Source organism: Canis aureus, chromosome 34, assembly GCF_053574225.1.
Source record: "Canis aureus isolate CA01 chromosome 34, VMU_Caureus_v.1.0, whole genome shotgun sequence".
NCBI classification, from domain to species: Eukaryota; Metazoa; Chordata; class Mammalia; order Carnivora; family Canidae; genus Canis; species Canis aureus.
Window position 1 is genome coordinate 12541712 of NC_135644.1, and position 16498 is coordinate 12558209.

Genomic DNA, 16498 nt, shown 5'->3' on the forward strand with positions numbered 1-16498 from the left:
ATTGTCCCTCCCAAAGGTACAAGTGTTCTGTATGTGTTTGGATTAATTAATATATGTACATTTTACTTTAAGTACTTTTATTGTAATATTATTTTGTAATATTTTCATTGCTGGTATAAAATATTTTAGTTAAATTTTAGGTAAATAAGGATTGATGGGTTATTCTGACAACCAATTTATTTATTTATTTATTTTGTGGGGAGGGGAATAAAGTATATGGGAGTGGGTCAATTTATGCCATTACTTCAGCACATTTTACAGTTTCCATCTTGGGAGAAATATCCTCAGGTGAAAAGTGGTCATGTTCTTGAAGTCTGGGACTCCTCTGGAGGCTTTGCTGCCCTCTCTGTCCTCCAGCATCAGCTTTCCATGAGTGTAAAGCCTGGATTCTTGGCCTCCTTCCTCTGTCTTGAATGGGCAAATGTTCCTAGAGTGAAAGTGGTCAGATCACTTCTTTGAGATTTTTTTTCCATTTCCAGATTTCTAGCCCCTTCAAACAGATGTTTTCTGTAATCTGAGTTTACATGGCTTTTCTAGTTCTGGGAAAGAGTTCCAGTCCGCCGTGAGTGTGTATCTCACCCGGAAACAGAATTTCTGCCCTCTCCCAACTGACTTGTTGAAGAAATCTGGTTGTTTGTCTTTATAGAATTTTCCAAACTCTGAATTTTGTTGATTGCTTCTCTGTAGTGTCATTTAATATATTCTTTTTTCCTCCGTGTTTCCTGTAAAGTGGAGTAATATCTAAAGACTTGATTTAGGTTGGTATTCAGTCATTTTTGATTAGAGAATTTTTTTTAAAGATTTTATTTATTTACTCATGAGAGAGAGAGGCGGAGACAGAGACACAGGCAGAGGGAGAAGCAGGCTTCCTGCCAGGAGCCCAATGTGGGACTCGATCCCCGGTCTTCAGGATCAGGCCCTGGGCTGAAGGCGACGCTAAACTGCTGAACCACCCGGGCTGCCCCAAATGTGTTGATTTTTAAAATTGTATTGAGCTTCAGAATCTTTTTGGAAGTAGATGGACTAGAACTTTATAAATATACAGAAGAACTTTATAAATACATAGGTTATTTTAAATTAAGTACTGTGACATATATCTTAACAAGAGTGAAATTAAAAGCTAGCTTTACAGAAATTAGTGACTTCCAGGTACCTGGCTGGACTAGTCGGAAGAGCATGTGACTCTTGATTTCGGTGTTGTGAGTTTGAGCCCTATGTTGGGTGTGGCGATTACTTAAAAAAAAAAGAATGTTAAAACAAAAAAAAAAAGTGGTGTTTTCTTTTTAATTATCATTCCTAGAGTTCTGGGATCGTTACCAGACTGAGAGATTGCCAGTATAAATTCTACAACATTTAGTATTGCTTAGTGGATTGTTAGCTGAATCTGAATGTAGCCTGTTGGTCCAAAACATGACTCTACATATGCAACACGTGAGATATTTTCAAAATACTGGTGCTTACACCAGGTCTGGAAAGAGGCCTGGTAATGTATACCTTTACATTCTTAGTTAATTCTGTTATAAAGAAGGAATTTAAAGGCTACTGATTTGGCCAGTGGTACTCTTGAGTTACCAGTAATGGTCGATGTGGCTATTTTGCAGACATTTCTTCTTTATTCCAGAATGTTTAGTCTGAATGTGATGTATGAATAATAATTAAAGACCTATAGTCAGGTACAAGTTTAATATGTCTTGTTGCCAGAATATTCTTATCACCAGTAGTGATTGTTGCCTTTTGCTCATGATTCTCTTATAAGGATCTTAGGGTTTTTTTTTTTTATTTTAAGATTTTATTTATTTATTCATGAGAGACACATATAGAGAGAGGCCGAGACACAGAGGAGAAGCAGGCTCCATGCAGGGAGCCCAATGTGGGACTCCATCCCGGGACTCCAGGATCATGCCCTGGGCTGAAGGCAGGTGCCAAACCTCTGAGCCACCCAGGGATCCACAAGGATTTTTTTTTTTTTTTTTTTTAAAGGGGTTGCTTCTTTGGTTAAAAGTTCAATCAGATGAGCTAATTGTCGTAAATAAATTTCTTCCTATAGGCTTAGGTCACATCTTAATAGACATTTTTATCTTAAAAATTGTTTGAAAAAGAGAGTGATAATTATTAATAATCTCACCATCCTGACATAATCATTGTACTTTTTTGAATTTTATTTTGTTATCAAATTTGGTCCATATGCAGACATTTTTACATACTTATGTTTAGCAAGAGTTAGCTAGTACCATCTTTATAATTCCCACATAATGCTTAACTACTTCCTCAGTTCCTACAGTTTAAAAAAATATTTATCAGTAATTTTCATTTTAAATCCTTGTGTATGCTAAAGTCCTATTTCTGGAGCAAGAAAATTCACCATAGTGAATTCTCTGCTGTCCATATTAGTGATAGAATTGGAAAATAGTACAGAATAGATCAACAAACCTTTAAAAATCACATTTTGTTTTGGATTTTACTGTATGATTTTTGACACTGTAATTATATTTTAGAAATGTAGCTGGGGGTGCCTGGGTGGCTCAGTTGGTTAAGCATCCAACTCTTGATCTCAGCTCAGGTCTTGATCTCATAGTCAGGAGTTCAAGCCCTGCATTGGGCTCCACATCCAACGTGGAGCCTACTTTTAAAAGAAGGAAAAGAAATGTAGCTGGTGTTAATATGAATCAGCATTTTCTAAGCATATATTCCCTAATAGGAATCAGATAATTAGAACATTAGTGACTAGTTATTAATAGATTTTTTCCCTTGATTTGTTATACCTTGAAAAAAATCCACATTTTGATTTTTCATAATTCACAGTTCATAACTCTAGACTTAATAGTAATCTGTATTACTAACAATTAGTAGGGAATCTGAGCTCCAACTTCCCATTTCCGAGTAGATAATTAGCATCTGTTTCCCAATTCAGAATGCTTGGGAAGTGATTGAGCTAGCTAGCTGCACACCTCTCTACATTTATGCTAGAGAAGATTGTATTATATATCGGTGAAGTGGTACTGATACTATGGCTATTTTAGGAATAAAATACTTTTCATAGTGTGTGAAACTAGTTGTTACTTATAAAAGATTCTTTAGTAAAGTGCTTTTCAAGTTTCAAATAGACTAACAACATAATCTGATTATAAATCATGAGCTGCATTGTTATAAATTCTTTTCTGTTAGTAAAAAAATTCATATGTTAGTAAATTTCATTCATTTGTTATTTTTCACCTTTCCTTCCCAGATTGGTTTTGTAATCATCATGGATCTTATTTGAGCATTGTAATGAGAATGAGATAAATTTTTCTCATTGTTAGCCTAAGAATTGATTGAAGTTGTTTTTGTTTATTTTAGGAAATCTACCTTCTTCAATGTATTAACCAACAGTCAGGCTTCAGCAGAAAACTTCCCATTCTGCACAATTGATCCTAATGAGAGCAGAGTACCTGTGCCAGATGAAAGGTTTGACTTTCTTTGCCAGTACCACAAACCAGCAAGGTAAAATCTTTATGCCATTGTTTATTTGTTGACCCTATATAGACTGAGTAAAAATATACAAGTGATATACTTAAAATCATATAGGGGGTGCCTGACTGGCTCAGTTGGTAGAAGATGCATCTGCTGATCTCGGGGTTGTGAGTTTTGAGCCCCATGTGTGACATAGTTTACTTAAAAAAAAATCATACAGAAGTGTTTTTTCCTCCAGAATTAATGTAGCATTATTGTATTATGGGTGATTATAATATAGAGAGCCTAGAGAAGGGTGAGAAAAGATACATCTAGCTGTTAACATGGCAGTTATTTTTGGGGGGGAAGTATGAAGTAGAGGAGTAAATAGCCTGTATTATATGATTCCATTCATGTAAAATTATATGTGGATATGTATATTCATAAGAAAATATATGAAACTATTTGACAATTATCTTTGGGTAGTGGAATTTTTGGGTGATTTTTACTTTCTTTGTATTTATTTTTGATGTTTACGTTCTTATATATTGTTTGAAGTTTTTGTAACAAGCATGTATTATATCTTTAACTAGAAAAAATAAGATAATATAGGTTCATTGTAGAAGTTCAGATATATAGATATGTATACAGAGAAAAGTAAAAATCACCTATACTTTTACCATGGTATCATAGATATAAATACTTTGGAGATGTATCCTTCCATACTTTTCCCTAAAAGTATACACACATACTTACAAAATAGAATATATTTTTACTTGGAATATTGCTAATATTTTTCTAGGTTAAAGCATACAGATTTAAATGATTTCTAATATAACTTTAATACTGTGTTACATGAATATATAGTTTATTTCCCTATTAATTGAGAATTTAATTTGCCTTTAGTTTCTCACTATTTGAAATGTGCTGATAAATCTTAAATTTCTGTCATTAGTCCTAAACTCTGCTGATCTACAGATAGATCTAATTACTTTCTTGACATTCACACTTTGGTGACTAAATAGGTGCCTCAGACTTGACATGTCCAAAATGGACTTCATTTCACTCTGCCTTGTGCCAAACTTGTTCTTCAGGACTTTCATAATCCAATAAATAGCATTATTATTTTCCTGGTTGCTTAAGTCAAAGTCCAAGATTTATCCTTGATTCCTCTCTTTCCCCAGCCCTTCATCTAGTCTATCCACAATTCTTATGAGTTATAATCACAAAATGTATATCAAATTTATTCACTTTTTAAAACTTTCGTTCATTAGTTTGAGCATCTCTTATTTTTTTTTGATTAATTATTATAGTGATGATTGCCACATGGTGATTTTATAATCCCCTCATTTCTTATTTTTTGGCCTTCTGTAAGGAAGGCCTTCTATTTTCATTTATTCACTCAGGTATTTATTCATGGAAGTGTTACTCAATTGGTTACAATATGTCATTCATTAGACATGGTTCAAATTATATTCCTGAAATTGACTCTGCAAACTGACTTCTGTTTTCTTTTTGAAACCTTTTTTATTTTTAAATGATTCCAAATTTACATAAGAGATGCAGAATTACCCACAGAATGCTTGTGTACCCTTCCCCCAATTTTCTTTGAATCTATGAGAATGAGTTGAGATGCCACATTGCACTTCAGTTCTTCCAATTTTTATTTGCTAAATACAGACATTCTCGCTCTCTTTTTAAAAAAAATATTTTGTTTATTTGAGAGAGAGTGACAGCATGAGTGAGGGGAAGGGCAGAGGGAGTGGGAGAAGCAGGCTCCCTGCTGAGCAAAGGCTGAACTCAGAGCTCAGTCCCAGGACCCCGGGATCATGGCCTGAGTTGAAGGCAGATACTTAACTGACTGAGCCACCCAGGTATCCTACTCTCCTTTTCTCTCTTTTAAAGATTTATTTGATTTATTTTAGGGAGAGGGAGAGGGAGAAATTCCTCAAACAGACTTCCCACTGAGTGAGGGGCCTATGATGGCACTCCATCCCAGGACTCTGGGATCATGATCTAAGCTGAAACCAGGAATCAGGCACATAACTGACTGAGCCACCCTGGCGCCCCCAGACATTCTCCTACATTACCACAATAAACCACCAAAATTACGACATTAACATTGGTCTTGTATTATACCATCTAATTCATAGATTCCATTTAGATTTCTCCAGTTGTCCCATTAATGTGCTTATTTGTTCAATCCCTTTATGTGTTGCCAATCTCTTGACCCCTCTGTCTTGTTGGCTGCTTTGGACGCTGCCAGTTTGGTCCCTGGCTACTGCTAGATCTCTCTCCTGCCGAGATGCCTTGTACAGGCCCTAGCTGCTATTGTTATTGCTGTTGCCTTCTCTCCCCACTCCAGCTCTTTAGATGTGGGACTTGTCACTGCTAGACTGTGTGGTTATGTAACATTGCTGAAATTTTTCAGAGACCCGAAGAGAACAACAACAATAATAAAGCTCTTAGACTTCAAATTTATTGAAATTTTAGGCAGTGAAGAAATTAATTTCTCAAGATTTCCCTTTTCCTTTGCTAGTGACCATTGGTTAAATGCCTTCATGGAAATAAAATCCTGAATTGGAACCCCTCTTCATTTTTCTGTAACAGATTTTTGGATTCTTTGTGGTTAAGCAAATAAAAAAAAAATTGTTAATTCATAGTTACAGTTGACCCTTAAACAACATGGGTTTGAACTGTACAGGTCCACTTTACTTACACAGGGTTTTTTTTTTTTTTTTTTTTTTTTTTACAATGCAGTACTGTCAATGGATTTTCTCTTCCTCATGATTTTGTTAATGACATTTTCTTTTCCTAGTTTTATTTTTATATGTAAGAATACAGTATATAATATATATAAATACATGTTAATCAACTGCTTATTGTTATTGTTTATTGATAAAGCTTCTGTCAATAGGCTATTAGTAGTTAAGTTTTTTTGTGGGTCAGAAGTTATATGTGGATATTTGACCACGTGGGGGTCGGCACCCCTAACCCCTGTGTTGTTAAAGGGTCAATTGTACTTTATTTATGTATGTATGTATGTTTAAAAGATCTTATATTTATTAATGAGAGACACAGAGAGAGAGAGAGGCAGAGACACAGGTAGAGGGAGAAGCAGACTCCCTGCAGGGAGCCCGATGTGGGACCTCGATCCTAGGACTCTAGGATCACACCCTGAGCCGAAGGCAGATGCTCAACTGCTGAGCCACCCAGCCGTCCCTCAGTTGTACTTTATTTAATCTCTGTATTTACATAGCCAGCTGGTTTTCCTAACTTGATTTCTAGCTTGTGTTAACTATGCCTTTACTTTGAACAAAAAGCAAAGGTTATTTTATATATACCTCTATTTCTGTTGCTGTTGTTAACAACTAGGTTATTACTATGCTGATAACTAGTTCACATCATTACATGTATTTTTGTCTATATTACCTACATGATGATTAAATGCAAATCCAAATATCCTGTGTTTGAATCCCAGTTTTGTCACCACTAGCTGAGTAATCCCCTGACTATAAATAGATTTCTTAATTCCTCTCAGGCTCAATTTCTTTCTTTCTTTCTTTCTTTCTTTCTTTCTTTCTTTCTTTCTTTCTTTCTTTCTTTCTTTCTTTATTATTTTTCAATTTCCTTATCTTTATAGTAGATTTAATAAATAATAAATAGCATTTATCTGATAGAGTTGTTTTGAAGTTTGAAATGATATGTAAAACACTTAGTCCAGTGCTAGTCACAAAGTATGTTGGCTCATTCTATGATGATTACTTTTAATCAGTGTACTCTTAGGATATTCTCCATTGCTTTTGTGTCTATATGCATGGCCCAACAGAACAGTATAGTAAAATTAATGGTATGAGTTTTAGTTCTGTTTTTTTTTTTTAAAGATTTTATTTGAGAGAGAGCTGGAGCAGGGGAAGGGGCAGAGAGAGAGGGAGAGAGAAGCAGGCTCCCCGCTGAGCAGGGAGCTCAGGTTGGGGCTCTGTTCCAGGATGCTGGGATCATGACCTGAGCCAAAGGCAAATGCTTTACTGACTGAGCCACCTAGGCGCCCCAAGTTTTAGTTCTTTATAGACATAGTAAAAACATCTATTCTGCTTTACAGTTTTCCTTCATTTTCCTAGGTAAGAAAGTCCTAAAGTATTAAAAGATTATTTTTTATTTAAGTTTTTGGTATTCATTTATGAAATCATTATTGAGAGTCTTCTAAACATTATTCTAGAAGGGAAAGGATTACTTCATATAAAATATTTTGGAAATAGATTTGTTTAACAAACAGCTTCTTAGTACTGTTTTATATATATATATATATATATATATATATATATATTTTTTTTTTTTTTTTTTTTTTCAGCAAAATTCCTGCCTTTCTAAATGTGGTGGATATTGCTGGTCTTGTGAAAGGAGCTCACAATGGTCAAGGCCTGGGAAATGCCTTTTTATCTCATATCAGTGCCTGTGACGGAATCTTTCATCTAACACGTAAGTACAGTTGTTTATTTAATTGATTCATTTCATTATAATCAGAGTTTTCTTTCCATTATTGCTGAAATAAAATTAGAAATGACTGATTAATAGATTTGATTTGCTTCACAAGATGAATCATGGATTGGTCTGCTAATTGTGATTTTAATGTTATTTAGTACCATTTCCACACAAGAAGCCTTATTCCATAGCAAATATGTGCTGTATTGATATTCTAATTGAATTTCATCCCCTGTTCTGGATTAGATCTACTGGGAAGTGTTTCTGTGTGAAAGTGATTTTGTTGATTATAAAGGCATTTTGAAATTTCTTTAACTTATGGAACTTTTCTGCATTCTTGCTTTCCACGTGTTGAGAAAGCAGAATTAATAGAGGAGAGGATTCCTTTATTTCAAAGAACAGAAAGGCATCCAGATTATTTATTGAGATGAGAGGGTTAAGGAGAAACTATAGATGAGTTAGTCTTTAATGGCGAGAGGGTTATAAAGCAAAGAGAAAAACTGGTAGAACTATGTGCTAGTTTATGTTTTTTTGAGTGCAGAAGTGAGCCAAGAACATAGTAATTCTTTGATAGAAAGATTTAGGTTCGGGATGCCTGGATGGCTCAGCGGTTGAGGTTCTGCCTTCGGCTCAGATCATGATCCCAGGGTCCCAGGATCGAGTCCCACATCGGGCTCTCTGCATGGAGCCTGCTTCTCCCTCTGCCTGTGTCTCTGCTTCTCTTTCTGTGTCTCTCATGAATAAACAAATAAAATCTTTACAAAAAAAGAAAAAGATTTAGGTTAGGTTTGGGTTAAGTTTCAGATCAAGACCTTACTGCATAGTATTGTAATGAACAAATCAGTGCAATTGAAGGAAATGCAAGTTTGGTTCAGGCCAGTTGTGGTCCGCTTAGTGCTTTTGTTAGTTTCTCGTCCATGACTAGATAACATTAGCAATATAAAAGAGCATTTACAAAATTTTGTAGCTGTTTGGTGAATTTTTTTGTTATTTGAATCTAATAAATTGTGCTAGTATTTTTGTGTTTTTTAAAAAAATTAATTTGCCTAGGAATTCATATTTATTGTATTTTACAAAAGTCCACCATACATAGTTTGAGAAGCACTGATTTAGGTAGCTCCATGTTGGGTAGAGGTATGGAGACCCGTTCTGGAAGGGTTTGTGGTGCAGGTGAAAAATAGGGTTATGGTTGGGGTTGAGGGGGAAGTGGGGGTGGAATTAAGTTATATAGAGTGGTGTTACTTAAAGCATGTGCATTGGGAAGAGACTGTTTTGCTGACAGTTTGATTTTTTACTCGTTTTGGTGACTGATGTGAGAGTTTCAAAGAGAAGTGGAATCAAGTATGACTCCTTGGTTTCTAAAGTGGGCTAGTTGAATGAATCTTGATGCCCTTCATTGACATGTTAAATGTAGAAGGACCAGCAAGTATTAGTATTGGGAGAGAGTTAATGAGGTCAGTTTGGGACTTTTTTCTTTCTTTTTCTTTTTCTTTTTCTTTTTCTTTTTCTTTTTCTTTTTCTTTTTCTTTTTCTTTTTCTTTTTCTCTTTCTCTTTTTCTCTTTCTCTCTCTCTTTCTTTCTCTCTTTCTTTCTCTCTTTCTCTCTTTCTTTCTCTCTTTTTTCTTTCTTTCTTTCTTTCTTTCTTTCTTTCTTTCTTTCTTTCGAGAGAGAGAAAGAGCTTGAGAGCAGAAGGAGCAGAAGAAGGGGAGAGAATTCCAAGCAGGCTCCACACTCAGCACAGAGCCCGACTTGGGGCTTGATCTTATGACCCTGGGCTGAAATCAAGAGTTGGACATTTAACTGATTGAGCCACCCAAGCACCCCAGTTTGGGACAGTTTTTTGAGTATGCGTACCTGGGACATTCAGATAAGTGATGTCTATAAGGAAGTAGGATTGATTAGGCAAGTGTGACAGGAGGATGAGAATGAGAAAACTGGAGTTTTGAGTGTGAAAAGGATTGAACTGATGGGTGGAATAGAGCTAACGTAGTGTAGGAGGGAACATAGCAGAGGACTGAAAAATAGAAGGGTCATGGATCTAATTTCCTGAGGAGGTTCAAGAGCAGATACGGTGGCATAAGAGGGTATGTGGTTAGAGAGGGCTATTTGACTTAACATTTCCAGAGGTGGGAACAGCTCAGGGTGATGGTGAGATCCTGAGAATGGCCTAAAACCATTAGTAAATGCAATCAAGCCTTTGGTTTATCTGTTATCCAACATTCATCTGATATGTTTTTTTAACTCTTAGGGTAAATATGAATTTGGTTGGGAGCATACATACTTTGTTGTATTTCGTTCAGGCTAAAGCTGTTGTAAAAAGAGGAAAAAAATCCATTTAAACTAGATATTTTGGTTTCTTATACTAATTTGATTTCAGAGGTGTTAAACTGTGAAAATATGCATCTTAGAATTGATTAAATATGGTATATATTGTTGTATAGGGCACAGAACTCAGATGTTACTTTTATAACCAGAATTTTAAAAATACCTTCATAGAATTCCAATCAGTAAAAAAGACTTGCAGAGATTAAGGTGATTTCTTTGAAGCTGTGAAAATTGGGAATTCCTTAATTCTAAATTATGGTGTATTTTTGTCTTCAGTAATCAGATTGCTAAATATGAATGTGAAATAAGATTTTATCTTTTATATTACTTCTTATTTAAACATTATTTTCTTCAAATATCTTAAAGTCACCAGAAATGCAGTTGACTTGTTTATTAATTAAGTTGTAAATACTTTGTGTTCTAGGTGCTGAAAATTGATAACGGGTAGCAGAGTCTAACATACTCTGGTTTTATCAAGCTTCTAGTCTAGTGGTGGAAATATATATTGAATAATTATATTAATAAATGTAATTACATTGTTGGATTTGGACTTTTTTTTTTTTTAAACTTACTGGGGAGTTGTTTACTTACTTGCCTATCACTACGTTTGAAACTTGTCTTAATTGTTAAATTCATTATTTCTTATTTTAGTGAAAAAAATCCATTTTTTATGTTTATATTTTTTTAGCTTTTCTATTTTTGTTTTAGGCAGTTGTTTTAAAACTATTAAGGAAATGGATAGGATATCTGGCTGACTCAGTTGGCAGAGCATGCTACTCAGTTTTGAGGTTGAGAGGTTGAGACCCACATTGGGCGTGGAAATGACTTAAAAAAAACAAAACTACTAAGGAAAGGGACAGTACAGTGATGATGTACGTATTAATGCTTAGGGCACTTCTAAGCTTTCTATTAGAACATCTGAATGTTAGGAGGGAGAAAAAATGAATAGGAAGTTGTGGTTTATTTTGAATTTTAACTTGTTAATGCTGTGTTTCTCTCCATTAAATTTTATTTATTTATTTAATATTATTTTTAAATATTTATTTATTTATTTATGAGAGAGAGAGAGAGAGAGAGAGAGAGGCAGAGACACAGGAGGAGGGAGAAGCAGGCTCCATGCCGGGAGCCAGACATGGGACTCGATCCCGGGACTCCAGGATCGCGCCGCAGGCCAATGGCAGGTGCCAAACCACTGAGCCACCCAGGGATCCCCTCCATTAAATTTTTAAAAATTAACTTCTCCCTCACCTTGTTACTTCTGTTGGTTATTAGACATATGTAAATATATATATATATATATATATATATATATTTATTTATGTCATCAAAAATTTATTCTTGTTTTAAATATAAATAGGTTTGCTATTGGCTTTAAGTCTTAAATATAAATAGGTTTGCTTTGGCTTTAAGTCTTTAGTTCATTCTGTCTTACTCATTTGACATATTATTTATGGAGCACCTCTTTCAAGTGTGCTAGATGCTGAGGGACGTAATGGTAAGTAAAAACAAGTATGACTCTTGCCCTTATAGAGCTTACAAACCAGTGGAGGAGACAGACATTGAATACATGGTCGTATAAACACAGGATGCCATTCTTCAATTGTGCGCAAAGAAGAGAGCATGTGTGTGTGAGTGTGTGGTGTTGACTTGAGGAACACCAAGTTCCTGAGAGGTAAAGATCGAGTGGGAATAATATGTTGGGGAAGGAGGAAAGAAAGAGATTGATTATTTAGAGTAAATGGGTTGCTGAAGCAAGAATAAGTCTTACTGGGACACACAGAAATACAAAAATTGCCAGACTTTGCATAATGGGAAGTATGAGAGCTAACCTTTTTATTATGGTGAATTTTATAAACAAAACTTTGTGGGAAGTATTTTTAATAGTATAAGTGAATCTCTTATTAAAATTAACTTGAAAACAAAATCAGTCTTGTTGCAGGGTGACTTATTTTTCTTGCTATTTTAAATGTTTAGAAAACTTTAAAAAATGCTTAAGCCCTTTCAAAAGAACATTAAGGAATGATCTAATAATTTGTTCATTATGTGAAACTTCTTATGTAGCTTATTGAAGATACTCCTTTAGTATGTAAGCCAGTTTGTTGCAAATACAAACTAATTTTATATAGGAGGTAGATGTAATGTTAACATTTTTTTTCTGTGCATAGTAACATGGATTAATCTCAAAATAATTATGCTAAGTTAGAAGCCAATCTAGAAAAAGAGCATAAACTATATGATTCCATTTATATAAGATTCTAGAAAATATAAACTATTATATCAGAAGGCACATCACTGATTTCCTGGGGTCTAGGGAATGAGGGGAAGTTGGAAGGGGCAGGATTAAACTTGGAGTGATGGATATGTTCATAATCTTGATTATGGTGATGGTATTCCAGGTATATACATACTGTATATGGATATACATACATATATACATACAGTATTACATACATATACAGTATATAATATCAAATTGTACACTTTATGCATAGTTTATTAAATATTAATTTCAGCAACACAAGAAAGAAAAAGGATGTGGAAAATTAAAACCTGGGTCACCTTTCCTTCTAGGAGTTTTTTTTTTTTTTTTTTGCGGGGGGGTTCCTTCTAGGAGTTTAATTGAACTCTGTTACTCTGGTTGTTTCAGTAGTACAAGCATTGGAGATGATGTCCTATTTCTAGATAATAATTAGTAGATTGGTGCACTATTTGTACTGATTCACAAACTAGAATTAAACCTGACATTTTGTGAGTGCTGGGATTTTGTGAAGAAACTTGGATTTTGGTGCATTAAAGTGAAATTATTTGTCTCTTTCATACACTAATCTGATAAGTACAGAATCTTTGCAGCTGGAGAATACTTTAAAAATTCCAAACTATTAATATTTTTGGACAAGTTTGTTGGGTAAAACATTTAAAAAATATTTCATTTATAAAGTTTAGGTTTAGGAATATATATATTTTGTTTTTTAAATTATCATATAGTAAAACTGACTTATATTGATATACAGTTCTATAAATTTTAGCATATGTGTAGATTTGTGTAACCATCAGCACACATGGTGCAGAACACTTCACCCTAAAAAGTATTTTATGCTATCCCTTTGTAGTCACATTGCCACTCTGAAACCTAACAACTATTGATCTGTTCTCCATCACTTGAGTTTTGTCTTTTTGGGTTTTGTATCAGTGAAATAATAGCATTGTGTATTGTTTTGTTTCATTTTGGAAAGATGTTTACAGGTGAAAGCTAATGGTGTTATTAGCATATCCGTTGGGCCTACCATTAGACATGTTTCAGGAACCTAGAAGAAACTGAAGTTAATCCAGAGGCGATTGGTTTTCTGTTTTATACTGTTTCAGTTTTCTTCCTATTTTTTAATGGATCTTTTAAGTGTTTTCTAAATAACACAGTGTTTCCTTCAGTCTTGGTGTTTTGGGAAATACTACCCCTTTTTTCTTTCGAAGTTTGCTTTGTAAACATTCTTAAAATTTTGTCTTAAACCAGACTGAGTCCTGAACTAATGGGCAAAACTGCCTATCTCTAAAACATAAAGTGCTCAGAAATACAAAATGTTATGAAAATGTAAAGAATCCTGTGTTTGCCAATCTTTTCTACCTACGAGCTCTAACTGCAAAGGATGAGGAACATGGGGGCCTTGGGTACACAGTGTAGCTCCAGACACTTGACGTCCAAGGAAAAGTTTTAGCATTTCATGGTTTACTTTCCTTTGTACTTCCAGCAGTATGCAGTTCCCAATTTGAGAAGCAGGATTATAGGTTATGGTGTACTCCAGACCTACCAAAAGGCCTATCTGACCAAACAACTAGGTCCAACTTATTTTTTTAAAGTTTCTTTTAAATATTTTATTTATCTTAGGGGAGTGAGAGCCTCTTTTTAAAAAGATTTATTTATTTTTTTGAAAAAGCACATTCATGAGAGAGAGACAGACCAAGAGAGAGAGAGAGTGAGCATGCATGCACAGAGGGAGAGGGAGAAGCAGAAGACTCTCTGCTGAGTAAGGAGCCCAATGTGAGGCTTGATCCCAGGACCCTGAAATCGTGACCTGAGCCTAAGGCAGATGCTTAACTGACCGAGCCACCGAGGTGCCCTGGGGAGGGAGTCTTAAGCAGACTCCATGCTGAGCATGGAGCCTGACTTGGGGCTCTATCTCAGGACCCTAAGATCATGACTTGAGCTGAAACCAATAGCTAGATGCTTAACCGGCTGTGCCACCCAGGTGCCCCAACTAGGTCTGACTTATAATAATAATGAATAACCGTATAGGTCTTTGTTTATTTAGTGCTTTTTAAATTGTTAAGTCATGATCATCAAAGATCCCAGGAGATGTATATACCTTATTGTCATCTTTTGAAAATGGGAAAACCAAAGCTTAGAAAGATAAAACAGTTTGCTCAAGTCACATAATTGAAAGATGTCAATCCCTTTGATTAAACTAACTTTGTATAGCATAACAAGTGCTCATCCTAAGTGCCCTCCTTAATCCACATCATATATTTCACCCATCCTCCCACCCACCTCTCCTCTGGTAGCCATCAGTTTGTACTGTATCCTTAAGAGACTCTTTCTTGGTTTGTCTCTTTAATCCCACATATGAGTGAAATCATATGGTATTTGTCTTTCTCTTATTTCGCTTAGCATTATACTCATATCTCCATCTGTGTTGTGGCAGAAGGCAAGATTTCATTCACTTTTATGGCTGAATAATATTCCCTTGTAAAGGTAGCTTTTACTCTTGAAGCCTGTGCCAGAACTCCATGGAGTAGGAGTTTGGGGACTTGGGTTAGATTACAATGTTTGCATGCTTTTGTAAGTACCTATCTAGGTAGAATATTTTGTTTCCAATCATTTGTATTGCTGAATGAAATACATAGGGTTTGATGATTTTATCAAGTAGAAAATCAGTAAAGGATTTTGATGGATTCACTGCCATTAGATTTCTTATCTGTCTTGCATTTATTTAGAATGCCCCTTTCTCAATTTGGTTACCTATTTCACTAAACAAGATACTGGGTCTTTGAATCATATTAATACTTAAAAGTAGTGGACTATAAAATCATACGTCAGCTCTATTGATGGGGAAAATAAATGTACTTTTGTTTGTTAAATGTAATATAAACTCTGCTTGGGTTAAGTTTATGATCAAGTATTTTATAACGTAAAAAAAAAAGCTCTTGAAAAGTGTTATTAATACATGCTGATGAAAGCAAAACCTTTTTAAACAGAGTTTTTAATAGAATTAAGAGTAACTTGAAGAGTTAGTTTTCTCTGAAAACGTGAGATGGAGAGGGAAGGATTCAATGTAAGATAAGAATAAAGCTTTTAGGGCAGCCTGGGTGCTCAGTGGTTTAGCGCTGCCCTCGGCCCAGGGCGTGATCCTGGAGACCTAGGATCGAGTCCCATGTCGGGCTCCCTGCATGGAGCCTGCTTCTCCCTCAGCCTGTGTCTCTACCTCTCTGTCTCTGTTTCTCATGAGTAAATAAAATCTTAAAAAACCCCACAATATTTGTAATAAAAAAAAGAATACAATTTTTACAAATTTAATGCATAAAATACCAGCTGAGGGAACCAAAACATAGCACATTAGGATGACACATTAGTATAAGTAATTTTTCAAATAAGTGACATTTTAACAAATGAGATGAATCATGTAGAGGATTTTAAAGTAAACTTTAAGAGAGAATAGCTATTGCAAAGATTTGTTGACAAATTTAGGCAAATTTTAACTAGATTTCTTTATGAAAGCCCTTTATTGTCTTTTCAATTACTTCTTCATTGCCCAAGTAGTTGAATATGTATAAGACATAATATCCATTTTGAATGTTTTCTTGCAGGTAGGAAAGACATTTCTTTCTTTCTTTTTTTTTTTTAGGAAAGAAATTTCTGCCAGGTATAGTTTCAGCAGCTCAGGGAGTGAGTGCTATGGATTGTAGGTAGGGGAATGGGAACACAGTTTGGTAGGCTGTTCTTGTGCCACTGTCTGTCCTCTCTGGAGTATAGGAGAGTGGAATTGATGAGGGCTTGAAGTTCTTAATTTCAGTAAGCAAAGTTGTGTGTCCAAAATACCTCGCTCTCATTTTATGCCTGAAAATAAGGTGCTGTTTATTGTGCTGGAATTTCCAGAATGTTAGATATATGTTGAGTTAAACATAACTCAAAATTTACATGTGTTTTTAGGTTTCTGCCTCTTTGCATGGCCTATGTTTTTCAAGCCATTAAAACAAATAGCTAACTTTGAAG

At 34.9% G+C, this 16498-nt stretch overlaps 1 protein-coding gene and 1 long non-coding RNA gene across 3 annotated transcripts in view; one reads left to right on the forward strand and one right to left on the reverse strand.

Moving 5' to 3' along the window:
• LOC144304851 (uncharacterized) overlaps positions 1 to 16498 on the reverse strand; it is a 131356-nt gene that overhangs the window by 59468 nt on the left and 55390 nt on the right. The window lies entirely within an intron of this gene.
• Positions 1 to 16498, forward strand: part of OLA1 (Obg like ATPase 1) — a 164567-nt gene that overhangs the window by 14819 nt on the left and 133250 nt on the right. For both annotated transcript variants that reach the window (XM_077883442.1, XM_077883443.1), the window contains 2 exons: positions 3337 to 3480; positions 7781 to 7908. In XM_077883442.1, coding sequence (XP_077739568.1) covers positions 3337 to 3480; positions 7781 to 7908 — 272 coding nt within the window. The remainder of the gene's footprint in view (positions 1 to 3336; positions 3481 to 7780; positions 7909 to 16498) is intronic.